This window comes from Scomber scombrus, chromosome 12, assembly GCF_963691925.1.
Source record: "Scomber scombrus chromosome 12, fScoSco1.1, whole genome shotgun sequence".
NCBI classification, from domain to species: Eukaryota; Metazoa; Chordata; class Actinopteri; order Scombriformes; family Scombridae; genus Scomber; species Scomber scombrus.
Window position 1 is genome coordinate 10,389,876 of NC_084981.1, and position 27,426 is coordinate 10,417,301.

A 27,426-nucleotide genomic window follows, 5' to 3' on the forward strand; every position below is an offset into this window, starting at 1 on the left:
CCAGAACCTGCTTACAGTGAGGTGACAAAATGGTGTTAAAGATGAGGTTGGTCAGAGTTTGAAAAAAACAGAATTTGCCGTTGTAGCTTTACTGCGCTGAGAGTGGCAGCAATATAGTAATTTTAATATAGGCGAATGATTCCTGCTGGGTCTATGCGTGCTAAGCTCTTATACACATTAGGTGAGGCCATCCACCACTGAGTATTAATAATGTAATCTTTCCCACAGTTGAATTACTGATATTAACACTCAAATACGACTATCATTCTTAACATTACAGAACTTCATGTGTTTGAGCCTAATTTTCTATTCAGTGATCTTATGGGGACAGGAAGTCATAAAGTTGAAGTTTTATGGGTTGTGTTTTTTGTAATGTCTTGTATTTGGCAGATGCGGTTAAACAGAGCTCGGAGCTAATTTAATTGTGCGTATCTGCTCATGCTTGCTTTTCAATGTGTGTTTGAGAAAAAAAGAGAAGGAGTGGGAGAAAGAGAGAGATTTAGGAGACGCAAGCTTTGTAAACACATACAGCTGTATCCTTTTAAAGCAGGCCCTGTGGCTGTCCCCTCTTCTTCTCTGTGTGTAAGCTATCATGTACTTCTGTCATGATAAGGGGCAAATGAAACTCAAGGCTCCAACGGCAATTATTAGTTATGTTCCACAGTTTCCCTCTCTATCTCTCTCTCACTCTCTTTCTGTCTCCACCTGTTTCGTCACTGCTCCCTATTTTCTCTTTGTTTGGGTGATGGAGAAACATCTTTTGTACGCCATCATCTTTTGCTCAGTATGATTAGTTTCTGTTTTTGTTTATTTTCCTTCAATGTATTTTGTTCCTGCTAAAATTCATTGTGCTTCAAGGCCAAAGAATAGACCACGACCCACAAATAAATGTGTTATATTAAAATTCCCAGTCAAAGGATATTGTTTGATGCTCATTATTTTCACTGTGTTTATTCAAAGCCAGGACTTTGTCATGCTGTATTGGATTCTGTACAAGTGGCTTCAGTCTTCGGGTAGTGTTCCTCTCTATCTCTTTCTCTTTGTTTGGACTTCTCCCTCTTCGGGATCACCAGACTGTGCAGCATAAATCTGATTGGCAATGCATCACTGCTGCAATGTGTTTTTCCTTCACACAGAGATACTAAGTGTAAACTGCTAACAGAGAGGAAGTAGAAAAGAGGTAGAAGGAAATGTTGGAATATGTGTGGGGGCTCTTTGAAAACAGTTGCTCCATTCACTTTAGTCAAATATGGAATATTAGCTGTTTTCCATGCCTCATTAGCCTCTTTCAATACAAGATACTAAGCCAATACAGCTTTACCCAGGAAGTCTGCTCCAGGACTTCATGTTCAGAAGTGAGCATTTATTCCACTATGCCATTTTTTCTCTGATGGACATTGTCTTTGCTACTAAGGCAGTTGAACAAATATACATTATTTCTAGTTTAAAGCTGCATTAAACACTTTTGACCACTGTAGAATGAGAAACAAAGTTAATACTATTGGCTGGCCAAGTTCTCATCATGTATATTAACTAACAAACTGTCTTATTCTACACGGCAGACGCGAGTCATTTAGGCGTCCTACTGTTGGCTTCTGACTTTTCATTTGATTCCAAGTTTCTATTTGATTTCCACTGACTATATGTATATGTAATAATAGAGATTTATTTAGACATTAAAATCTTTATCTTAGTTTTAGCCATGACAAAATATATGATTCATTCTGTCCTTCATTCTGAACCTTACAATTATTCCACAGAAGTTAAAATGTTGAAGTATTGTGTCATTTATGTATTTATTATTATATAATTATGTATTGTATCAAATACTTTTCACTTTATTGATCTACATTGCATCAGCCAAAATGAAGACTTCTTTATTTGTATGGCACATTTAATGGGCTTAATAATCTGTACTCCATTAGACACCTGACTATGTGTGCTATAGTCACTATGTCTCACAGATGTCCTCTGTGATTGGGCTCGTCCGCTCAAAATATTCTCCTGGGCAATTTGGCTAACAGAGCTACTATTTTGCATGGAATGCAATTGTCTAACACTTTTTTATATCCTGGCTTAAATAGAGAAACGGTGTCCTCTTTTTGACGCTTCATTTGTCCTAATGCTCTTTTAAATGGACTCCAGCTATAGAGATGGACAAGAATTCTTGTGGAACTACTATGTGCGATTAGTAGCCTCTCATTTGACCGCCCTTGCAGGCCAATTATAAAGCTGTAACAGGGCAACACCTCCTCAGTCTTTCTATTATTGAACCTCTTTGGTCTCTCCCTCAGTTTCTCTGTTTGTCTCCGTCATTTTGCTCTCTATCCTTTCCCCCTCTCTCTGTCTATCTCTACCCCCGCGGCAAAGAGTAGAGAGGGCAGGCGTGGTGATGTCCGGCCCTCGTGTCCTTTAGTGTCCGATAACAGAGCCTTCCCATCAGCCGTCTCCCTCAGCCAAGCAAGGCCTGGCTAATGGATTTGGCTGGCAGGCATACATCCCTTCATCCCAATTCAGCCACCCTGCTCTGTCCCACACCTCTCAATTATTCAGTCTCCACTTCTATGCAAATGGTTTCCTATTGAGGAAAAACCTGCCATCATTTTCATCTGGTTGTTATGTGTGCTGATGCGTGAGACTCCAGAGACTTGTCGGCTGTGACATATGGTATAGCTGGTGAGATGGAGCATGCTGCCTGCTTGGCGATCCTTCATCTCCTTCTAGGCGAAGCTCCATCAGACCTGAACCATTAGAGGCTGATCTATCGAAGCGCCGTTCACAAGTGGTAACACTCTCCAGCAGTTCCCTAGCAACTGCCGCAAGCGCTGTTCTCTTGCACTGTAATGCTCAGTTGCTTAGCTACAGAGACTGACAAAACTACACATGGCTGATCTCCCCATGGAGTCAAGGGCCAAAAACCGGTGGTATCATTCAGAAACTGGATCAATCAATTGAAGCGCACAGGAATAGATGTCACAACACACCATTCTATGGCTGTCTGTGAAATGTCAGTGTGAATATTCGAGACATCATGTTTGATATTCTCTGTAGATGATATCCCATCAACTCTCTCATGTCCCCATGTTACAGTGTGTTAACCCAACATCTGGTATTTGAATTGAAATGATTACATAGATAGTGTAAAGGTAGCATGTGCTTGATTGCATTTGTGTATGTGTGTTGGCGGGTTGCTCCTTGGAGTCAGAGGGTGAATGAAGGGCAGTGGGTGCATGGGAAGAGAGGATGGGGGTGAAGGTTTTTGAGGACTGTGTAATTAAGGCACATAAAACAGCTAGCCTTGCCGGCAGCAGGAAGGTGTGCTGCTGATTTAGCCCTTCCCCTCCATGCTGGCCACCTGTAATAGGTTTTATTTCCCAGGTCAGTGGTGGGCGCCTGCCATCATCAGGCAACCTGCTTCTTCGCTTGGCACAGAGGGAGGCCAGGAGAGGAGAAATGGAAGGAAATGGGTACTTATTATATGGCAAGAAAAACCTCAAGCAATAACCTTTGTTTTCCCGTTTTCTAATATGGGGCTGCGATTTCCAGTGAGGGCAGAGATAGGAAAACAAACAATCTTTGTCTTGAGATACATCTTGAGAAGTGTTGAAAGTTCTAGGAAATATAATGTTTCCCGCTGCTCTTTTCCCAGTGTGTAGAGTGCAGTGTGCAAGTGAAAGAAACTTCCTCCTCAAGTCAGCTGGGAGACATTGTGCCCTTCCAGTAGCCTACCTCAGCAATGTCACACCCCACCTTAGCAGATGCTTAAAGAAAACACCAGCAAGCGCATTTACCCCCATTTCACACTCTCATATTTCATTTTCACGTCCACTGAGGTTACCTTTCCATTTTCTTCTCCACTGCAGATACTGCAAGGTGAAAATTGTATGTTATCTGTTTATTTATGAGAACTGCAGTAAGGGCAATGTGTTTACCATAGCCACAGATCTCTGTGTGTTTTGAAGACGTCTCAGAGGTAATTTCATGAAACTGTAGTTAGGTTTATGCTAACAAGGCCGGGGTAGACACACCCCCAGATGGCGGCATGTCTGTGCCCCCCTGAGAGGCAGGCACCGCTGGGCACCACCAGGCAGTGGCAGGGCCTGCTACAGCCAAAAATAATTAAGCATGCTGTCACAGACTTTTTGCTGTATTCGCACAAAATTTTCATCCAAGTCTCAACATGGGAGAAGGCCCCTGCCTCCAGTCTTTTCTTTTCCAGAGACTCACATACACAAACACCCACCCACACACACACACACACACACACACACACACACACACACACACACGCTGCAGCACTCACTGTTTACACATGATGTCACTGCCAGTGCAGAGGAGGCAGTCTTTGATCAAGTGTCTCCGAGGAACAGCACTTTGTACACAACCAATAAGATTACATCCTCACAGGGCCGTAATTCCTCATTTTTTATTGTATACTCTATCAGATGCTGCATAATAATAGAAATTATGTGTGTACTTGCTCAACCTGTATGTACTGAACATGCAGTTCAATTCATAGTAATGTACAATAAAAATTATAATAGTTGCGTCTTAGCAGCAATATACAACTCTAAATGAATCATTACACTGTATTGTGTAGTAGCCCACATGAGGTATGAATCTCATTCTTTGCGGTATGTTGGCAGACATACCGCGGCCACTGTTTCTATGACAACATGATAATCAGTGCGGGATAGATCGTGCAATTTAATTCTAAGCAGGTATACACTGACATATATTTTTCTTGATTTTCAGATCCAGAATAATAACTGTCATTGGTTGAAATAAGTAATGGCAGCAAAGGAAACAGGAAACAGCCACTGCCTCTGTATCTGCTGCTGTGCTGAACAATGAAGTGCTGCCTCAAGCCTGCAGATGTATCTTCACTTTTATGTTTATATTTTTAAGGCTATACAGTGTCACACATTTTCTGCATTACTGTCAAAGTCCCTCAGGCCAACTTCCACAGTATTCTAGTGAAGCATATGGTATATGATATATTTTCAAAAGCATCTACATGTGTTTTTGGAGGTCTGCTGTATAAAAGCAAACATTGAGCTACCCCTTTAAGCTAGTCACAGTGGGTCCCCATCACCCATGGCAAAAAATAATGTATAATTTCAAAAGCAAAGATAGTAAAAGCCCAGGAAAAAAAAAACAAAACATGCCTCGTAGGTATAGATGTGCTTCGACAGAGCTTTGAGGTATGCTTCAGATATCCCACAGACGATTTACACTGTCAGTGACTCTTAGAGTTTAATGAAGTTACAAACGTATCCATATCTTACTATTTGCATCATCTTTGCCTCACCTTACTATGTTATGTAATTGTCAGCTGTGGGGCTTTGGAGTGTAAAACTCATCTGCGCCTATCATTTATCCTGAAGTGTGAAGGCAGACCGACAGCACTCTAGAATTGCTGTCCATCCTTTAGATTCTCTCTGTCTCTCCACTCAGGTGTGGAGAACTATTTTCAGCTCTGTCTGAGCGGCACCACTGATGTGTGCAATGTTTTTCACCTGCTCTTCATCATTTCATTAGTTCTCATCCTGAGCAGTTTTACTTTGAAGAAGTGCTATCTGGCTGATGTGTCAGTGTGTTTTTGGCTACTTTGGGGTGGATTTAAGAGGTTGTTTTTACTTTTTGCCTGACTGCTAAAAGAGAATCCACTCGGCTTTTACAAGGCTTCTGTTTCACACTGCCTCACTGGCCAGGCTACCCAAATGGAAAACAGTGTTTGTTCACCTGTGCTCTGATACTTAAAAAATAAATATTGTTATAAACTGCTATGGTACAGCTTTTAAGGAAAAGAAAGGAATGTATCTCAATTGATTCTGTATAACCTGGATAACTTTTGTACATTTAAAGCATCTCTCTCGACCTCTTTCTCATTTTTTCTCTCTACTTTTCATTTCACTCTACTTTTCTCTATTGGTGGCTCCTTATGTTGCGTTTAAAAACTGAAATCAGATGGTGAGGCATATTTTAAAGGTCAATGTGGTAGTAGTAGGCATCTGCTAGATCTGGCAGGAATGGAGACCTGCTTGTATGCTTCCAGGCTCCGGACTAAATGATTTCTCTCAGCTGGGGTGAAACTGAAGGCTGATTGCTCAATTCACCTTGTGCAACTTGTTAAAAGGTAAAAAAAAAACCCTGTTAGTCCTACTGTGTCTTCCATCCAATACCAAGGTCCCATGGTAATTTATTTTGCTCTCCAGTGTAAAAGTAAACTAAAATAGCCAGCCATTGCTTTTTACTGCATACAACCAACCAGTTCTCATACCCCTGACCTGGACTCTGCCTGTATAGAGACCACACATTGAAGCTCTTCTGCCACGTCAATCTAGTATAGAACCCCAAATTATCTCATTAAGTCCACATTTTTGCGAAAGTAAGATAAATGTTCATGCAGCATGTGGCTCTGATTGCCAAAATACGCTCAAGAACAAGAGACTGTTGTGCAAAAGACTCAACTGCTATGAATTATGGGGGCTGGGGGAGGGAGCAAGGATAGCCTCCCGTCCATCATGTTGCTGCTGCACTCGGGCCAACGCTGCTCAAAGTAGTTGTGTGTGTGTGACCCAGCTATAGGGGGGCCACCCGTGTTTGTTGAACATATGGAAACATCACCTGGCTGCCTGTGTCATCAAAAGCTCACCCTAAAGTGCACTGTGCCATTAGTAGCATTAATGCAGGCCTGCTGAGAGATCCAGCGGCACTCTCTTATCTCCTGTTTGCCTTCCTTATCTGATGGCTGTGACCGGTGCAGCTGGAAGGCCAACAAGTCGCTGCTCCGCTCCTCTCAACCAAAGATAAGACCACTCCAGCAAATGTTTCACTTTAACATTTACATTTCTCACCATAACTCCCTTTTTTTGTGTTATGTAAAAGTTTATTTTTCCCTTTTGTTAATGCACCCTGTCTGATGATATGACTAGACATCTAAACCACTCCTAGGAGTGGGAAAAAGAACATTAATTATCCATTGTTTAAAACAGTCACTTCAGCATTTTTGAAAAGCCTGTGCAAAGCAGTGGCAAGGTCAAACTCTTGAGTTTAGTAAAGCGCTCAGAAAGAGACCCCATAAATGTATGTATTTCAGCATTTCCCATGCCACTAAGAGGCAAGAGTTTTATATGTGCTGTACTAAAGGCTTCTCCCTGGTGAGGCATTTCTGTCGGGGGTAACAAAGTGAGCGTATGCACAGCGTGGCACAGCCCTCAGTGCAGAAATGGCTGCATCTGTGATGAATACACACAGCAAACGAATTGCAGTAAAGCAGGTGGGGAGCCGACCGATGCTACGCATGACCTTGCATTTTTTAGGCATAAACCTTTGCTACATTCAACAGATTTGATTTACAATACTGCTGAGAGAGAGAGGGGGAGAGAGAGATACAGGAAGAATTGAAGGAAAATAGAGATTGGCAGAGACAAAAAGGACAGAATTGGAAAAGAGACAGCACTGGGCCACATTCCAACACCAACCCAGAACCTTTTACTATACCATCAATCCAAAGCATCAGCCCACAGTGCACATGTACTCACTGTGTGGTAACTTCAATTGTGTTCTAACATGTTTGATCTGTGCCGCGCCATGCAGCCATGTGTAATACTGTGAGTAGTGTATTCCCATAAGAGCATGTTTCTTATAGAGTTTGCTGGCATTGCACAAGCAGGCATTCAGCACACTGTGTATGTGTGTTCTCTGTCCTTTTAAGTATTATGTGGCAGGTGTACCACTGCTAGGCAGGTGCATTCTTTTTGTTGGGTCTCCCTAGAGAAGTTTGGTCACAGTTCTTCTACATCCACACAGGGCCTTGAAACGGTCTCTGCGGATGTTTGGAGGGAGGGGTGAAGAGAGGAGAGACTGAGAATGACCTCTATTTATTTCAATAGGGCCCTCTCACAGATCAGTCAGCACTGCCTCACACTGATGGGCAAGTTTTGACGCTGTTGTAGATAGATCCTCCATCCTTGTTTGTGTTTGAGTGCACCTTGTGAGACCAAAGTCCTGTGAGACCTCCCTGGCTGGATGGGTCCTTGTTACAGCTTCTTCAGTGGAGATACCTGAAACAGGCACAGATAAGAGGCTGCTCTGGTGGCCTTCACAGATGGAACAGTAATGGGGCCGTACCCCAGTTCCACTGACTGAAGTCTCTGGGAAAAATAGTCATTCCTCTGTCATTTCAAAAAGGTCACACTAGCTAGCAAAGTGCCCATAAGTGATGCAGAAAAAGACTTTTCTGAAAAACGCTATTGTGGTTGGCTTGCATGCTGGCTCAGTGGTTTGTCACCTTCCTACAAAACAAGATCAGGTTTGATTCCCAATCCTATCAGTGTGGAGTTTGCAATGTTGCCGTGCATTGGTTTCTTCTGGCTTTTGCTGTTTCCATGTAAATTGACCGATGCTGTGAAAGTAAGGTACAAGATTACAACGTGCTCGGATTTTCTTTCCGCCTGATACACAGAGAAGATGCATGAACTGTATCGCCCCTCCTAATGTGTTTTGGTCAAAATTAGGTAATGTGTAGAATCGGTAGCTGCAGCGGTAATCTTGGAGAAAACCGGGAACACTGAACTGATTAGCTGCATTGAATCCCTCAGGCCCACATTAACCGGGCAGCTGGTTCAGTAGTGAAGGAGATAGTTTGTTGTGATTAGTCCGGTAATTAAACTGCTGAGGCTATGAATACGTGAGTAATGAAAGGCACGCTGGATGTGAAAGGAGTTGATAAGTGGGCTGTCTATTTGGTGGCGCTTTTGGCTGAGAGGAACCTAATGTGTCAACCATCACTGCTAAAAAGAGTGCAGGAAATAGGAAATGGGGCTGACCTGTCTTGTTTTGCTTCAAAAGGTTGCTCCCTGAGGTCACTGCCCACCACTTCCATTTTATTTCAAAAAGTGCAGGTAGCTCAGTAAGTTGCAGCACAAGGGACAGAGAACAACACTAACTAGATAGATAGATAGATAGATAGATAGATAGATAGATAGATAGATAGATAGATAGATAGATAGATAGATAGATAGATAGATAGATAGATAGATAGATAGATAGATAGATAGATAGATAGATAGATAGATAGATAGATAGATAGATAGATAGATAGATAGATAGATAGATAGATAGAAACATATACCTTGAGGTTAAAAATGAAGGTAAGAGCAGACTAGATTAAACAGCAACCTAAAAGTTTTTAGGAAAGGCTTTTAGGCTTTTTATTAATTTAAAATCTATACATAAATTAATCTATCAATGAATAAATAAAGCATTTTCGGAAAGAGTGTTCATATATTTGTAATGTGCCTTTTTCTCTGTGATTGTAGGTATTTATAAGCATTATTTGCACAGAGGAGACACACAAGAGAACTTGGCCAGATTAAATAACCATTTCACATTCACATGAGGACAGGCTTCAGTCCAGCCCAGGGGTAGAGAGCAGCTCTTTCAGCATGAGATGATGCCCCCTGCAGTTTTTTCTTATTGCAGCCTTGAATGTCAGCATGTTAGCAACTGTCTGACAATTTTTTTGATATGTAGTAACAAGATTTTCAAAGGCCTTGTGGCATTATCATATTGCTTTGAACTCCAAAAACAAGAAGGAAAAAAAGGAAAGTCCTTCATTTCAGTGCCTTAGGGCCACATTTAGGTCTACACGTCTCTACATTATAGAGTTCATTTGAAAGAGCAGAAGGTCAAAAGTTATTTTCTGATTAACAAAAATATTTATTTGCTCTGGGCTGTAATATATTGGAACCCATTTTTTCATGTGTTTTAGGAGAAAAAAGGAGCACAGAAGCCAAGAGTTGACAAAGCTGAAAGCACAATAATAGACACCAAAAGCCAGAGGATCATTTTAATAATTTTTCAGCTCCACTTTATATTCATAGACAAACTTGTCTTAAACAAAGACATTGGCACATTTTGAAGATGTTAATAAACAATCTGGATACACATTGCTGATGCTGAATAACATCCAGAAGCTCACCTTAGTGTTTCATTGCCAGTGTTAGAAAATATGACATATTTTTATAACACCCACTTTTAACTGAGTTATATAAAAGCTCATTTGTGTTTTCACCGGCTCCTGCAGATGTTTTCTGTGTTGAAGAACAGCATGATGTGTACAGTTGATAAACACTGACAGAAAGGAGAGAATTTATTTCCCCGCTATTAAAAATGCATGACTTTTTTTTATTCAGGCGTTATTCTTTTCATTGTTTTATTTTCTTTCTACCGTAACTCAACTATGATCTGCTATTGTTATTATTTGATGATTTTGTCATGTCTTTTTTAACATTTAATTTAAGACTCTTGCAGTGGCACATCATTTTACTTTTCATCAATTAAAAGAAAACATGAACAAACACAATATTGTAGTATGAAATAAAACACACAAAGTCAATGCAAGTTCATGTTTGTGGATCACTGATGACTAAAATGAATTATACATAGTACTGCACATCGATTCACAGGGAGGGTAATTTTGACTTCATGGCTTTCGCAAATGAAATGGAGTCTTTTATGAATTTATAAAAGTCACAGCTTGATTGTTGCACTAGTTCCAAGTCTATCAGTGAGGGGAAAATACAGAATCAAACAATACCATTTATTCCCATTTCCTAACCCTTACTTACCCAAACACAGACTTGAATGTGCCTTTGCAATTACTGTCATTAGGATAATTTGGGGAGCGTGTGGCACATGGTGCTGGAACGAGAGCGTGCTTAATCTCTCTACCCGCAGTGTCTTTCTCCATCAAATCCACGTTGGGCGCATATGTCTTAATTGAAATGACGGATAACAGCATCTGTGAAGGCCACATCACTTTCGGTCTCCCTGCAGCTGTGCCTCCACAACTGTGTGTATGTTTGTGTTTGTGTGTGTGTGTAAACCTTACTGAAATTTGAAAGATTCATGAAGCTCAACTCACCAGCTCAAGGACCTGCTTGCACAGACCCCTGCAGAATTATGATGTAGTGCCCTGGCTGTTTGGTGCCCTAATCAGGGAAATGATGAGATGCAGTTGAAGTTGGTCTAATGTTCAGTGGTACAGATGAAAGACTGTACTGGAACTGTATGTGGTTTGTTTTGTACATATAATACAAATAAAGGCTTTAAAGGCAGGGTGATTTTAAAGCACTCCCATCACATGGCAACTTGCTGCAGAGCCAGCAAGTGAACGAGTAGATATTGTGGATCCCAGCTGTATGTGATTGTATATAATATCACATCTGTCTGTTCAATTCAACTTGAACTGACCGGGCTGTAGTTTGTCAGCCCCATCAGATTCATTAACAGCATGTCTCAAAGGTGTTTCAGAGGGGATCCATGTTGTACAGGAAAATCAAGATTGTATTTTCCTCACAACATGAATGTTGTTGATGTTACCCAGCAGGCCCATTCCTTTTACACGCAATAGTAACTACATCACCACATAGCCATGTCATGCCTGCAGAGATATTACAGACAAACAGAGACCTGCGGATGCCGAGCAAGCGAGATGCTGTGGTTATTTGATGTGACTGCATAGCTAAAGTGGCCTTTGATTTCCTTTGGTGACTCACAATTTGCTCAGCAAAAGCTATGATTACATATCAGTTAGTAAAATAAATATCCCTCCTTTCTCCTGTAATAATCCATTTATAGATGGAATATTGTGTATGTAATGTTACATAGAGATTGCATGCTGTGTGTGTTGTTGTTTTTTTAACACAGAATTACAATTTTAAGTCACATTCATAATTTAGACCATATCTATACATACAAATTGTGTATATTGACTTGATACCTGCTACATGTCTTGGCCCAGTCTTTAGGTCGACAAACTGTGTGTGTACAGAAAGACTTGTTTTTTTACTTCCTCTGTCTCATCTCACACATGGCAAAACTGCTCTCCTAGTTGAGTTTTTCTTTAGAACGTTAAAAAAAACCTCTGGTTAAACTGGGAAAAGGGCATGCAGCAAAACCTAGTGAGGGCTGTGGTGAGCAGTGTCACCTGGCAGCTCATTCAAGCTTAGAGGAATGTTATAGAAAGCCCAGAGCAGAAGAAACAGCTGGTGGTGCTGCTCAGTGACTTTCTCCCTCTATCTTTGCTCTGGGCCGTCGTCCCTGTAGACTATGCCAGGGCCATTCTTACAGCATGTGTACAGCAAAACAATCATCACACCCCCAATGCTCTTGTCCTTCAGTATGGGGCCAATGCATACTCACTCACACACACGCACACACATTCAGCTCACCTTTTTTCAGTACAGTAAAGCAGTAAAAATGTGTGGCAGGCTGAGAGATGGCTTTCTAATTAAGTGGTATTTTCTTTCACTGGAAGAGTTTCTTGACATTTGAAGGCAGCATGGACTGTATTGCACTGTACATTATGCTTGTGTGGATGTGTGTGCGTGTGCTGAATTTGTGACTCTGGAAGATTGAAACTTCTCATTGTAAGTTGCCAGTAGGATAAATGATTGACAGTATGGAGAGGTGCCGATCAGTGCTTCATGAAAATGCCATGCCTCTGAGTCCCTCAAAGGGTCATCTACTCACACAGTGGAAATATGGTACTTTAGGAGCCACAGTCAAAAGTTATTCATTAATGTCACGTATATCATATGCATAAAATATTCTTTTTTCCAGATACAGTATTTTTTATTTTCCAGACTTATAAGACAACAGGTCAGGTGCCTAGCTTCCCTCCATCAGGACTCAGCTTAGGGCAGAGAGTACGGAATACAGAACATCTATCCCAAAGCCATTTGCAAGCATGTTTACAATAAAACAAAAACATTTTCATATCTTGGCAGGTGGGAAAGAAACTATCAGGCTCCTTGGGTCTTGATTATTACCTCTCACTGCCTGGGTTCAGAATAGGGATATCAAAAATCTCTATATAAACACAAATGTATTGAGGGTGCTATACACCAACATAGGCCTGTATAATTGCGATCGAGGCCTTGTGGACCTGCAAACTGCACCATGTATTCTCATTTATAAGTACTACATAAATACATGTGAGTAAGAATAACAACCAAATATACATAGGAGATGAAAACAAAACAGAGATTACTAATCTCTTAATCTCTGTTGACTGTTATATACAGCTGACTGTTATACTGTACTGTATAAATGTCCAATTTTTTTTAATTTTTATGCAAAACTGACATGATTTGACTCAAAAAGCCTGTGTGACCACTGCCACTGCTCCACTGATACCAGATCCAAATAATCTTAAAGTCAGCTGTCTCTATTGGAACAATTCAATTTCCTCACCTTGTCCGTTTCACTGAGAGAAAAGTTAATCCAATCAAGTGCTGTAATTCTTTTGAGGTTACTCCATCTATCTTATTTCCCAGCAGACTCACTGTTGAACATCATTTAAAATTGATATCCAATATTTTGCACAAAAAATCTTTCACATTTACCCAAAATCTTCTTACCTCAGGGCAGTGCCACAGTTGATGCATAAAAATGCCAGTCATTTTACAACCACGCCAGCACATATCTGAAATATTACTGCTCATTTTCTTCAGTTTGTGCGCTGTGATATATAACTTAAACTAAATCTTCAGTTGTATTTATACCTCACACAGTTCAAAAGATAAATTAGTTTGAATGACTCAGTATACTGTAGCTTCCCCCCCATGATCTGTTGTGAGAGAACACACACACACTCCCATTGTGCTTTTATGGTATACAGTCAAGAAAGGTATGACATAACCTTTACAGTTTGAAGACTCTGCCAGTTGCTGCATCTCTTAATTGAATATCAATAGTGTCATTATTACCAAGAGTAGTCTTTTTACGTGTGTAATTGCACAGAATAAATTTAAACTGGAAATACTTATCAATATTTATCTCAAGTTCATGATAATTGCTATTTATGGTTTGTGTGAATCCCTGTATTAAATAATTATTAGTCTCAATCAGCAAAAACATGCTTGTGATATTGCATGTGCGCTTGATGCTCTGTCATCATCCTTTGTAACCGTTCCTCTCTTACTCTTTACCCTTTAGCCTGTTTAAGTGTGACAGAATCTCAATGACACTCACAATGGAAAAGCTCTTTGAAAGCGCAAGTGTATGAATAATCACTAAGACACCCTTAATCCATTTTTAAAGAAGGGAATATTAATGCACTAACAACTGTATCTGCTCGGCATGCAGCAGATGATTCCAGGTCTGCAAAAAGCCCCTCTCTCAGACTGAAGCCACAGCGAACGTTAAGGGATCACTCTGCACTCTCTGTCACCATGACAACACCAGTTCCATGTCCGAGTGGGTGTACACACTTCATTTAGTAATCTTCATCGACCAACATGGGAACAGCTGTGTGCATGCTGAGAGGGTCCAGGCTAGCAATCACGCCAAAATACACTTAATTACTGGAAATGTGGTCCTCTTATGGGTATTATGGAATTAGAATTCGAGTGGCAGTGTCTGGCATCTACTGTATACAGTACATGCCCTTCTATTTGGCCTTTTTCTGAATTTTTACAGAAGTGCAAGTTGTTTTTGTTGTTGTTGCTCTCTACAGTATGTGGAAAAAGTATGTTCACTGTACATGCAGTAGATGAAAAATACAAATACATTTGCCTCATTAATGTTACATAATGCACCGGTAGAAAGACACTAGCATCTGTTGAGACATGTTGATTTTCCTGAGAGTTCTCAGGAAATACAGTCTTTGTTGTGCTTTTTTAATGAGGCAGTGTGTGTTGTATGTCCATTTCAGGTCCTCTGGGATGTGTGTACCCAAGAACCTGAAACTAGAGACTCTCTCCACCTCCTATCCACCATGTTTAGTGGCAGGTGAACATTCTGGTTTCTCCTGAAATCAATTACCAGCTCTTTAGTCTTTCTGGTATGTTGTATTGGGGGAATACAAGCAGAAACAGCCACAGTGATGATGATGTTTGATGAAGAGTTGCAGACAACCAGAAAGCTTCCATCAAGTAAACTACTTGTTTTACTTTGGTGTGCTGTGTAATGGAAAAACACTCACAATGTGCCAGCTAGACTTGAGTCATGGCTCGGTGTGACTACCTCCAAAATAATGGCTAATGCTATAATGTTAACAGAGCAGAGCAGTGAACTAACACCCAGTGTGTGGAGCAGGTGACCATATAAAGAAATTGGTCACAAACTGGCGATGAATAAGGCTGAAAGTGAAAAAAACTGTTGGAAACCTTGCGTTCAGAGCAGGCTAAGGCTGGTGCTTTTTCTCACAGGAATTACTTTTACATTTTGGCCATGTTTAATATGAACATCTAACAAAAGCATAATAGGTCCCCTCTAAGATCAAGTATGCCAATGGTGTATATATTTTTTTGAACCTGACAATCTCTCCAGAAACATGTTACCACTTATTTTACCCAGCAAAACCCCACACAGTCATTCCCTCTCTTTGACTAGCCATACTCACTGTGTTGCATTCTTAAGTTGCACGGTGAGCTGGGTACAATATTTGTTTGTGAATTTTCACCACGGTTTTTAGCACCTGTGTTTACAGTGAAGCCTTATCTGCCAAACAAGGTAGCGTGCCGTGTGGTGCTCTGACACACTGACAGTAAGTTACGTGTCGAGATGAAGGAATGGGAAATGATAGAGAGCCCTTTGAAGCAAGATGCCATCTCTTAGATTCTTTTTTTTTTTCATGGGCCATTGAACACTTTGAAGAGACGGCTTCATGACTGACAAAAGATAGACGTTTCCTCTCAGTTCACAATGAATGCCACTTATTTGCTGTCATGTTAGGATGGTTGGAAGCAGTCATCAATTAAAACATGAGCATGTCCAAGTGACACAATGGATATTTTATTTTGACTATTTGGCAATACTAAAGAGCATAAAAATGATGGAGTGCTGAGTTTAGTACATGACAATAATGAAAATTTGCTTAGACATATACTGTTTTCCTACTATTACCATAACACTTGCTTATGCATTATAATTTTATTTAAACAGGACAGAAAATTGTTTAATGATAAAATACCTGCTTCCACATCACTGATTAAGATGTGGTTGAAGCACAGAGTTGTGTAGCAGTAGATTTCTTCCCTGTGCTTCAGTGGTGAATTACCCCTTTAAATGATAATCCTTCTTTTGTTCCTGCGTTTTGTTTTCCTTTTTGTTTTGTTTATGTTTTTGAAGAAACAAATTCAATATTAATGGCACAGAGATGAGAGATTTCTGCAAGTGCTGTGTTACCTTATTGATCTTCTTTCTTCAATTTGCTCTGATGCATTACACTGTAAAGTCTTTCTAAATCAAGTCTTTCAAAAAAAAGAAAAGAAAAATAGACAGGCAGTTGTTGAACAACACCAGGCATCTTCTCTTGGCTTTAAAATATCCCACAGTCTCACGCTACAGCCAGCTGCGATTTCCATTCCTCTGAGACAATTTTCAGAACAGACCCACACAGAATTCTTTCAGATTTTTCTTTTCATAATTAGGAAACAAACTATACAAAAAAAGACCATTTGTTTTCATTGTGGTGATTAGCCTTCGACAAGGGGAGTTTATAGTGACTGAGCTACCTCTTGAATTTACAAATGATTTGAAAACAGACCTCAGCCATCACAATGAAATCAAAAGTGCAGTGCATAAAATGCAGTTGATTATTTTCAGCATCAGTGATAGAAATTTATAGAGATGCTTAATTCTATTCACAAGGCTCACAAACTAATACAGTCCACACTCTCCATGTAAAATCTGGCTTTATCAATAAAAATAATGGCTGCATTTAAATTGAATTTTGGCATAATTTCTTAATGGACTGTAAGTCATTATGTGCTTTGTTGATTCTTAAGTATGGACGATAATTGCCATGGGCAGCATGAAAGTGGTTTGATTACTGTCTGCTGGCTCATGTGAAATATAATAGATCTAAATGAGGATCCCATACCCACATATCTCGTTGGTACTAATAGTGTTTATATTGCATCTCTAGGGTTGTTGGCAAGAATGAGACTGTTCGGGAATAGTCACACTACAGTGTTAAAGTATCTCTGCCTGGTGGAATTGTTATTATGTGGAATGGTAAAGCAGCCTCAAAGTCAGTACAGGCAAGTAAAAATGAAAGATTGATTAGGCTGTGAAGAGCTGGTCCCACTCTGAACTAGCACTTCTCTTCTAAATGAAGTCTAGATATTTCAAAAGATTTTTTAGTTGCTAAGAAAGTGGCATCTTTGAAGTGTGCATGTCCCCTTGGTAGTTATTCCTCAGCTCTCCCAGAGCTAAGGAATATTTTAGTAGGGTTGTCTAAGATGTTCACACACATGCTCCACAGTTGATGCATTAAGGGGTCATTTCATGTTCAGTCCATCCTGAACTGTCCGGACTTACCAGAAATCACTTGCCAGGGATAGGATCAGAGATTTTTGTTGTTTTGATTTCTGTTTTCCTCCATAATGTAGCTGCACGGTTCACACCAAGGCCGAAGCCATTTAGAGGAATATGTTAAGATATGTTTTACGACTGATTAAATATGCTTTAAGAAAATATAGCCAGCATTACAACTTTATTTTGTATACTGTAGTGTTTCTTTTAGTGTTTTCTATCTGAAAAAAGGGTGTTAGTGGGTGTTGGTGTAACTGGTTTGAACAAGATTTGGTTTTGAACAGCCTGTCTTCATCTCCAGTATGAACAGAATACTTGTTGTAAACCAACAACAGCAATTCAGAGGTGTGTTGCACCTGCAAAATGTCAGAAAGAGAGGCAGTGCATTTTAATTTGGAAAGATTGAAATAATTTAGTGGCATCTAGTGGAACGGACTTGAAAGAAATAGAATATAATATTCACAAGTATATTTTTATTAGGTGTCTAATCCCATGACTATATAAATTGTTGTGTTTTTGTTACCTTAGAATGAGCACTTTATATCCTCATAGGGAGCAGGTCCTCTTCTATGGAGGCCACCATGTTGCACCACCATGTTTCTACAGAGTTTTGCAGCCACCATAGGTTCTCCTATACAACATCTTACATCTGCAACCTCACTGTTAGATGCCACTAAATTCTACACACCGGTCCTTTAAATGAAACAATATACTAAACAATGAATATCTGTTTAAATATGTCTTGATCAGTCCCAATAGAACTGATAAATGCAGATCTGTGACATCCACAAGCACTACAGTAGCTACTACCTTACAACAGTGATATAGTAGTTATTGCATTAGGGTTTGGAGAACAACACGATGGCTCCTTTGATTCAAATTCTTTCTTGTTTAAAGATTATATTCAGTCTGACTTGAAAAGTGCACCTGTGAATTATGTCTTACTCTTGTTGTGTAGCCTTTCTTTTCTTATTGTTGTACACACCTTGATGGCTAAATATTTAAGAACATGTTTGCATTCATGCTGACCCAATTATTTTCCAGTGACTCTTGCTGTTACAGAAAGATGGCAATCTCTGCAAACAAACTAAAGAAAAAGAAATGTCTAACTCTGCTGCTGTGGGTTTTTTAAACAAAGGCTGTATGCATTCAAGTGGCTCTATATTCTTTTCCTTATAATTGGATCCAAAAAAAAAACATTTTAACGGGATATTTGTATATGACCAGATTGTCAAACATTTTAAAGGCTGCTGTACTTTACTTCACTTCATTTATTTTTTGTTTATCAGAGACAACACCCATTAATTAAAATCAGTATGATGTCTGATTCAAACCAACAGGCTAATTTCCATCTGCAGTCCTTCGTCAGGTTGATGTTATACATTGCTGACAGATCGAAGAACGGGAGAGTATAAATATGCAGGCATACAGTATGCTGGGGAAAATACATTTTTCACTCAGTATTTCCAGTTATAGGATGCATTGCAGCACAACAATATCAGTCACTATCAGTCTGTTTATTGTATTTAATTCGCTCCTTACACCTGGAGTCGGCACACAATCATCCTTTGACACGTATAAAAAGAGTAAACCTTTGGGATTATTTTTATTTTGTTGAGTTGTGCTTTCTTTGTGGTGCCTATAGACTCATGGGGAAGGAAAACACGGTTTGAATGGGAATCATCAGTCTTTGCTTGTTAAGTTGTGTTACTGACCTTGTAGCCCCCAGCAAGAGAACACAATAAGTAAATCCAGTGGAGGTTGGGGGGGGGTAATGCTAAAAGAAACATTGCTGGGAATAGAAGCTAATTAACTACTGGTGGAATTGGCAAGGCAAGAGTCTTGAAGGAGGTGTGTGCAGTGGGGATTTGTAGGATGTATGATAAAGAGAAGCTCTTTCAATTCCTAAATGACTTATTCTGTATGCTCAGAGCAAACTATGCTTGGCTCTGTCTAGTAATATACAGTAGTTCTGTTTCTGTTTCTGCACTGGTTAATTTTGAAATGATTGGCGTTTTATTTCCCGCTCACTGGTATATTTTTTAAGTTGATTTCTGTTTAATAACAGTTCAGGAGCACAGAATATTACTTCCGGTGTGAAAATGTGAAATTCCTGATACTGACAGACTAATTTCCTTTCAAACATACTAAACAAGAATTCCATTTAATGTATTTTATCAAGACATTTCTCTTGATGTTTTTTTGCATCCGTTATCGTCCCTGCTATCAAGCCAACCCCCCTCCCCCCCCCCCCCCCCCACACACACACACACACACCACCCCCAAAGTGCATGAAAACCACTAGTAGTCTCCTCAACCCTAAAATAGATGTGTGCCTTCGTTGCATGCCGATAATGGTATGCATGTGTCAGTATGTGATTCTCACCAGCGAAGAAACACTGATACACTGAAATGTGCCTGTCAGCTAATGGATGAGTATAATGATAAAAGTTGAGCTCTACCAGGAGACACAGAACAGTTTTGATAAAGACCCACGTTGGATGGATTATCTGCCATTGAAATCTGCTTTCCAAAGTCTGATTTTAAAGAGCATCTTTGTATAATGTATGTATTGAAAAACAGTGTAGTCATAAATAACTATTTCCTGATTCTTCAGACACATTGGAAAAAGAGGATTTTTATATGCCCTAACCTTTAGGCAAGAGTATGTTAAAGGTTAAATTGCTCATAGCTAATGTGCTACACTACCAAACCTATATTATATACTGCTGAACTAATTATTATTTGTATTGTAGTGTCTATGCAGACTTTCTTCTATTCTTTAGAAAAGTATGATTCAATAAATGAATGGACTGTAGCTCCCCATTCCAAATCAACATTGGATTTTGTTGGATCTAGAGAAGGACTGTACTATTTCCTATGAACAAAATGAATGACCACAGCTCCTCTAAGACAAGGTCATTTATGTTTAGGTTCTCAGCAGCTGCCAGTGTTATGGAGCTCTTCAACAACTAACCGTCCTTCCCGTAATTTCCCTTCTTATGTACAAAGTGAAATATGTCTATTACCTTACAGAAACACAGCTGCATAAATATTTATTTGATGTGGAAGTGTTGATGATACGAGCGGAGACATCGGTACTGGTGAGATAAGAACTGTTTAAATTTTCATGAATTCACCAGTAGTCTGGTTTTTGGCGTTTGCCCACACTCTAGTTGGCGTGTTGCCATTCTTGTAGTGTGGAAATTCATGAATTATGCATGAAAAACAACTTACCACATGTCCTATTATAACCACATTGTTCTATGCAATTTTCAGGGTGCTATTCTGGAGCTGTCTGAAGGCAATACTTCAGACAGCTCCATTCTCATTAGAGCCCAACTTCAGCTGAGCCGGGGATCACCCAAACCCCTTGTTTCTTACCTTTTCCAAACAGAAAATCTCATCTCTTAAGCAACACCAGTGAGACCTATTTGATTATGGCTGTTCTCCATGCATTTAATCATCTTGACCTATTAAGCAACCAGACATACAACTGAGAACTAAATTTAATCTATAAATGATTTATGGTCAAGTAGAGTGGTGATATAGCTTACATTTATGCTGTGGAAAAGTGAGGAAAAGTGTTTCATATTATAAATAAATGGTGAGATTAGGTGTAAGAAAACACTTGAGGTCTCTGCATTTCGCAACACAGGCTGCTGTGTTTTCCTTACTTGCCCTCACCTGAACCAGGTCTGAATTTTCAGTATTCATACTTCAACAGGGTTTAATATTTTAGGGCACAGAAAAGGGGACTTGATGCGTTAAATTGCAAATGTATGAGTCGCAGCTGATCTATATTTAATGGGCCATGAATTCAGACTTACCAGCCAATACTGCTGAATGAAGTAAAAGACTGTAATTTTGCTCTCTGAAACAGATTGCTTTTGAATGAACAGAAAAACAGTCATCATGGTTTGAGGAATTACAGTATAATTTACAATGGCATTTTATTGAATACAAACCTTTTTGAGGAATTATCAGGCATATGGCATGTTTTATATACAGTCTTGTGCAGTAAAATCACTTTTTACAGTGTAACTGAAATCTTTGCAGTTAGTATGTGTCAGTGAAACACCAGTGGTGAAGCTCTTTGTAATGCTCTGTGGATGATGCAGAGTTGCTTTTTGTGTGTTGATGTTGACCTGCCCTGTCCAACACGGAGAAGGCCAAGGGTAGTCAGACAGAATGTGGAACATTATGTTTTTGCTAAGTCACTGCTTAGATTGTCTTATTTTCCTGTCATCACATCTATGATTCAATTAAGAAGCCACATTCCTCAGTCCAGGCCAGACATGAAACCAGTGATTGACAGGTAAAGACATCACTATGGGAAGAGAAGGAGAGTACAGGGAGAGATATGAATATTTGAGTAGATGGCATAAAAGAATCTTGTAATTGATTTTCTATCTAAGCTGCCATTTCATTTACTGAATAAATGCATTCATTCCAGACAGTGGGATGTTCATGCTGTCCCTATTCTCTCATTGTGAAGACAAACTTGATTGTATTGTATTTTCTAATAACTTTGGCTCGGCTGCTCAGCTGTATGGTCAGCTGAGAGGTTGTGCAGTGCTGTACTTATCCTCACCCTACATGTTCCTATTAGAAATACTGCCAGCAATGTAACCTTGCTAGAAGTGGACTGTGTTAAAATGAGCTTTGTCCGTTGTCCCCTTCCGACAGATGTGATCCACACCGTGGGACCAGTGGCCAGAGGTCATGTGGGCCCAACTGAGACCAATGACCTCACCTCCTGCTATCAGAACTCCCTCAGGCTGATGAAGGAGCATGGCTTGAGCAGTGTGGTGAGTACAGTACGCCTCCACTCTCGCACTCATCTGAGGAGGAATGTGTCTCTGTTCTGTGCAGCTTGAAAGAAATAAATTATATGCTTCTGTGTTTTTGTTTGACAGTAAGTAAGCCTTCACTGAGAAAGGCTGCGTTTGAATTTTTTATTTTTTTTTTTCAGAAAATTTGGAAAAGGTACAAGAACAAAAGGATTTAGCATCTTCTATTTTCTGTTATTTTTGATACAGTTCTGAAAAGCCTTAACCTCCTTTATTATAACAAAAGCAACTGAGAACACAACAAAATGGTAATGTTTCATGTTTGTCAAAAGAAGGCGTTTCATGTGGACTACTTTGGCTTGTGATAAAATGAAAAGCAAGCCTTTGTATCCAACTCTCCATATTGAAGTCCCATTATAACTATGCGTTTTTTTCCCTATGTCATTGTATGGTAAGCCAGTTTTAGGTTGGTAAACTGCGAATTTTGACAATTTCTTCATAGGCTTTAAAAATAGATTTGATATTTCCAAGTAATTTCAGATGTTTTGATTCTTGCATATGTCAGTGCTATCTCATCAAAAAACATTCTCACTTTAAAACAGCAGAAAACCAAAAGGTTTAGTGAATGAAACTGAATCAGAAGAGCTTTAGATGAGACAATGCCCACACAATCCACAGCAGGCAGCAGACAATCATTCACACACTATCCCAGCTTCTAGTCTGTTCTGCACAGTATGTTTCAGTCTGGTCCACATGATATATACATTTGCCCTGCCTACAGAGAGTAAACAAATCAGTATCACACTAAATGGCCACAAATCACATTTTCAGCACCAACCTACTGCCCTGCTGCCTCCTCAAAGGCCAATCAAGGGCAGTACTTACCAGCACAGACAGGAGACATAGATGAGTGCCAGTTTCATTAAAGATGATTGTGACAAATTTCTGCTCTGTTGATGACTTATTGTGAGTGTGACAGACACCTCTAGGTAGCAATTAAATGGATTGCGAAACCAAATGACTGAAGTAGTTTTGATAAGTGTTTTGAAGTTATAGTAAAATCAGATGCATGCCAGCTCATTTTTAGGGTTAGGGTCATGGTTACCATTGATTAAACTCTTACCACAGCATTTTATTAGAATGTAATTTGTACTGTAGAATAATTTACTTTAGGCTTCGTACACACGGGGAAAAACTACTCTATACAGCTCTGGGCCCCTGAGGCCTCATCACAGGAACCCACAACCAGCATGCTTGCTTCCATCCACGAATGTCCCAAACATTTGCAAGTTCCAAAGATTTATTTATTTTAGGCCTATCTAGTAGATACATTTATTTATCTACTAATCCATAAGAAACTGAGTTTTTGTTTTTACTGCGAGCTGTCTGGATTCTGTCTAATGTATTTATACAGCTGCTCTGTGTTGAGCATGCTTTCAGTGAAAACAGTGTTCTGTGATTGACTGGCCTTGTAGGATGAGACTAGTCATTACGTTATCTTAGCCACAGTCCATTTTGTCTCTCCTTGCTGCAAGGACACCAGCGAGCCTTTATTTTACCAAAAGCAAAATGGAAATGGCTGTTTCTTTCTTCAAGCAAGGATGTGGCCTTGATTTAGTTTTACTCTAGACTGCCTTGATATGCAAGACTAACTGCACTTGAAGAGAGGCTCCAAGGGGTTCTCTAGTCCTAATTCTTTGTTAACACAGTTGTCCAGCCTCCTAATACAAAGCACAATGAGTCCACGTTTTTGGTTAGCTGATCAGCACTAAGCTCATTTTGAGTCATCAGAATGGGTCTCACTATGAGTTTTGCAATGTGAGAGAAACAAGAAGATGGGCATCCCGCCAAGTCGGTCCGCAAAGTGGGGGGGGGGTACTTTTGGGAATCCTAGACGACTGGTTTCCCTAATGGGGATTCCAGGGCATTACAAAGGAATAGGAGACAAAACAAAGCCTAATACAAAATAAACTTGAGCATGAAAAATTAAAGAGAAGCCGAGCTTGGTAGTTAATCCCTTTTTCTTAGAGCTCAAAGCCACCCTTCAGGCTATGAAACAGTACAGCTACCACAGTCATAATCTGCACATCAAAATCTTCTTGTGACTGTAGCATGTCAAGACAGGGAGTTAAGAGATACCACTGGATTTCAGAAGTGAAAATGCATTTTCTCTACCGTAGGGCAGCTCAGTGTATATGACTGAACATTTACTAGTATCCCCAGAAGTGAGAAATTAGATAGAAGGGGTTTTCCTGTCCTGAAGTGATGTTGCACTGTTATACAGCTCTACTGGGAAGGAACTGGGGAAGATGGAAAATGTGACTTTTAGGCAACCTAAGGCAATTCCTGTTTGACTTTAGCAGCGCGGTTACTAGGTTGCACTCTTACCATTAGTGTAAAACAAAATTCAGATGGAAGAAACAGCTTGAATATATATCCATAAGCCTACAAAGTCACAGTTATACTTTTGGAGCAGCTCTCATACTGTAGTGGATCATGATGGCATTAGAATTAGATTATTGCTTTTCTGTTTTAGTGTTGAGAGATAATTTGGCTATATTTGCAATGTTATGTAAACAGTCCCAGGTCAGGGAAGTACATTTTTATTGATTTTTTATTTATTTTTTTAATGTTAAAGGCCTTAAGCAATAAGCATTAAGTGCTACATGAGAAAAAATCTCTTTTTCTCTCAAATTTGTATTGTCTTATTTTTTCTCTAAAGGCTTCTAACTCACACTGGACACTGCCAAGCCAATATTGGCTGAAATGTAAAGGCAGATGTGCACATTTTGTTTATGGCACTACCCCTGGCCCACAGGGCACAGTGTAAGTGTACAGTAGGAAGCAATTCTAGGCTTTACTGCGGGATGGCCTTCAGATGAAAAATGATGATCAACCTGAGCCAAGAAACCTGCCGTTTAACCCCCACACTGAATTTGAAAGCTATCTGGAACGGTCCAGGCTTTCACTCTGCTTCAGTCTCTGGACAAATATCAGATGGCTGGATGGCCTATTGAGTTGTGTTTTCCAAATCATTTGGCTGTAGTGCATGCTGGAAAATGATAGCGTGTATTTGTGTGTATGTCTTCTACATGTATCTTCCTGAGGCACATGTGAATGTGTCTGTTAGTGACGTTCTTTGTTCATTTCTCTCCTGCCTAGAGGACTCTTATGCTTCAGTGCTTTTTTTTTTTTGTTGCTGCGGCTGAAAGAGCAGCAGGCTGTCACAGCTCCCTGGGCTCTGACTGACCACAGCCCACAGCCAGGATGCCATCGTTGCCGGCTGGGCTCTGCAACATCACACAGGGGAGTCGTGGGAGCTGTGCAGCCTGTGAGTAGAGTTTCAGCACTGGGCTGATGAGCACCGTGTTGTCAAACAGCCCCCTCCTCTGCTCAGTGCTTGTTACACTATGTTGCTTGCTTCCAAAGGAGGCTCAGGTGAGGAACCAAAGTGGAAATATAGCTAGAAATATGGATTTTTGGTGGATTGATTCCAGACAAGAATTGTGATAATAACACTGCCTCTCTGGTCGATAGGAGTGAAGAGCTTTAGCAGACTATCAATATTTGCTCGAGCCAGACCATATTAACAAGGCATCATCATGGTTTCTCTGGTATACTGAGCATGCTACATTATTATGGTCTATTTGGAAACAGATGGGTTTGTTGGGGAAACTCACTGCTCAGCATTACCACACTACTGAATTGACAGAATATTCAGAAGACAGCAGATATAAATACATAAAAAAAGCTTTTCTGTAATGTGTGGGTTAAAGTGCCATACAGTGGCTGAGATATGTAGATTTGTAACCACTGACAGAGACCTGCTATTCACATTATCTTCTTATTCAAAGAATAATTTAGCCTGCATCCAAGTTTAGGTTTTAAGTGCCTAGTGAAAACCAAATGATTATCCTGTGTGTATGTGCATTATCACAGTGCACTCTTGGGTATTAGTGTACTGTATCTGTGCACGGTCAGACCCCGGGGGGCCTCCTCTCCGAAGAGCTGAGAAGTCATACAGTACATTGGACTGAGGAGATGGTTAATGCAGGTCCCCTGTCTTGGTTAGTCATGGAAGGCTGCTCATATTCTTCCCTGGAAGCAAGCGTAGCATCTGTCAGGCAGAAACAGAAAGACTGTGTGGAGGGGGACGCCACCATCTGGAAGCCATTCAGCCTTAGACTCTGGTTCATTTTAGAGACCACATTAAACAACCCTTAGACTGTGACCTTTAGAATAAAAAAATAGCCATGTTTACCCAGAACATCATTATTGTTTCATTTAATTTAGCATTCCTACTGAGTCTTTGGGGAGTATTCTGTTGAGACAAAATAAGGATTTCAGTCTTGAGGGTATGTGGCAGAAAGATACAGCGAGCATTTTAGTTGTTGACTAATGATCTTGCGGATAACTGAGCCTCCTTTTTGTTCCTAATTTGATGTTGACAGGCCACAATTTGATGCTTTCCGAAACTATCTGTCATTAAGCTATTTCTGGCAGTGTGCAGTGGGCTGGCAGCTGTCAGTGTAGACAGTGACAGGGTCACAGACTGCATTTAGTGGCCTTCTATCTGACTCGTAGGCAGCCCTGGAAGTGTTTTGTAGTCATAACATACTGGCTTCAAGGAGATCCAGCAGGGAAGCCACAAATTGCCCGTTGAGAAAAAATGCTGAAAGCCAAGTGGATTGGAGATGAATGGTGTAGAATGATAGGATTAGCCACCCTTCTCTGTGGGCTCATTCCAAGGCTGCTAGGAGCATTAGCTTCCATTCATTTGCTTGACATGTGTTTCCAAAATGCATTCCCACAAACGATATCTCATAGTGACACATAAGCATTCACACTCTACTTGAAAATGACAGTTGATACCTTCTACTAGATAATCTGTTTAACACGAATGAGGCCACAAGTGATGAACAAACCAACAATGCATCAGTAGGACAAGGGACCATGTCTCCACGGTGTCTGTGCGATAGCAACTCATTGGGTCTGGGTGCAGGTTGACTCTGACCTAGATGCCTATTCTGTTTTGGCCAGACAGTTTTAAAAGCATTTCCTCTGTTCTTTGGAATAATGTGAAATATGCAGTAAATTACTTTTATTATTCTACCTTTATTAATGTAGGTCATGGGTGATATTTGAAAATGTGTTTTTACTGCTGCATTTAAGTGCACTGGAGGGTCTTTGTCATTATTGATGTTTCTAAATACCATAATATCCTTAACTTAACGACTTTGCACTCCACCCTATTCCATTTTGGTGTGCTGACTTCCCAAGTGATTAATTAATTTTCATT

At 40.0% G+C, this 27,426-nt stretch overlaps 1 protein-coding gene across 2 annotated transcripts in view; it reads left to right on the plus strand.

Moving 5' to 3' along the window:
• Positions 1-27,426, plus strand: part of macrod2 (mono-ADP ribosylhydrolase 2) — a 422,519-nt gene that overhangs the window by 266,552 nt on the left and 128,541 nt on the right. For both annotated transcript variants that reach the window (XM_062430213.1, XM_062430214.1), the window contains exon 6: positions 22,024-22,145. In XM_062430213.1, coding sequence (XP_062286197.1) covers positions 22,024-22,145 — 122 coding nt within the window. The remainder of the gene's footprint in view (positions 1-22,023; positions 22,146-27,426) is intronic.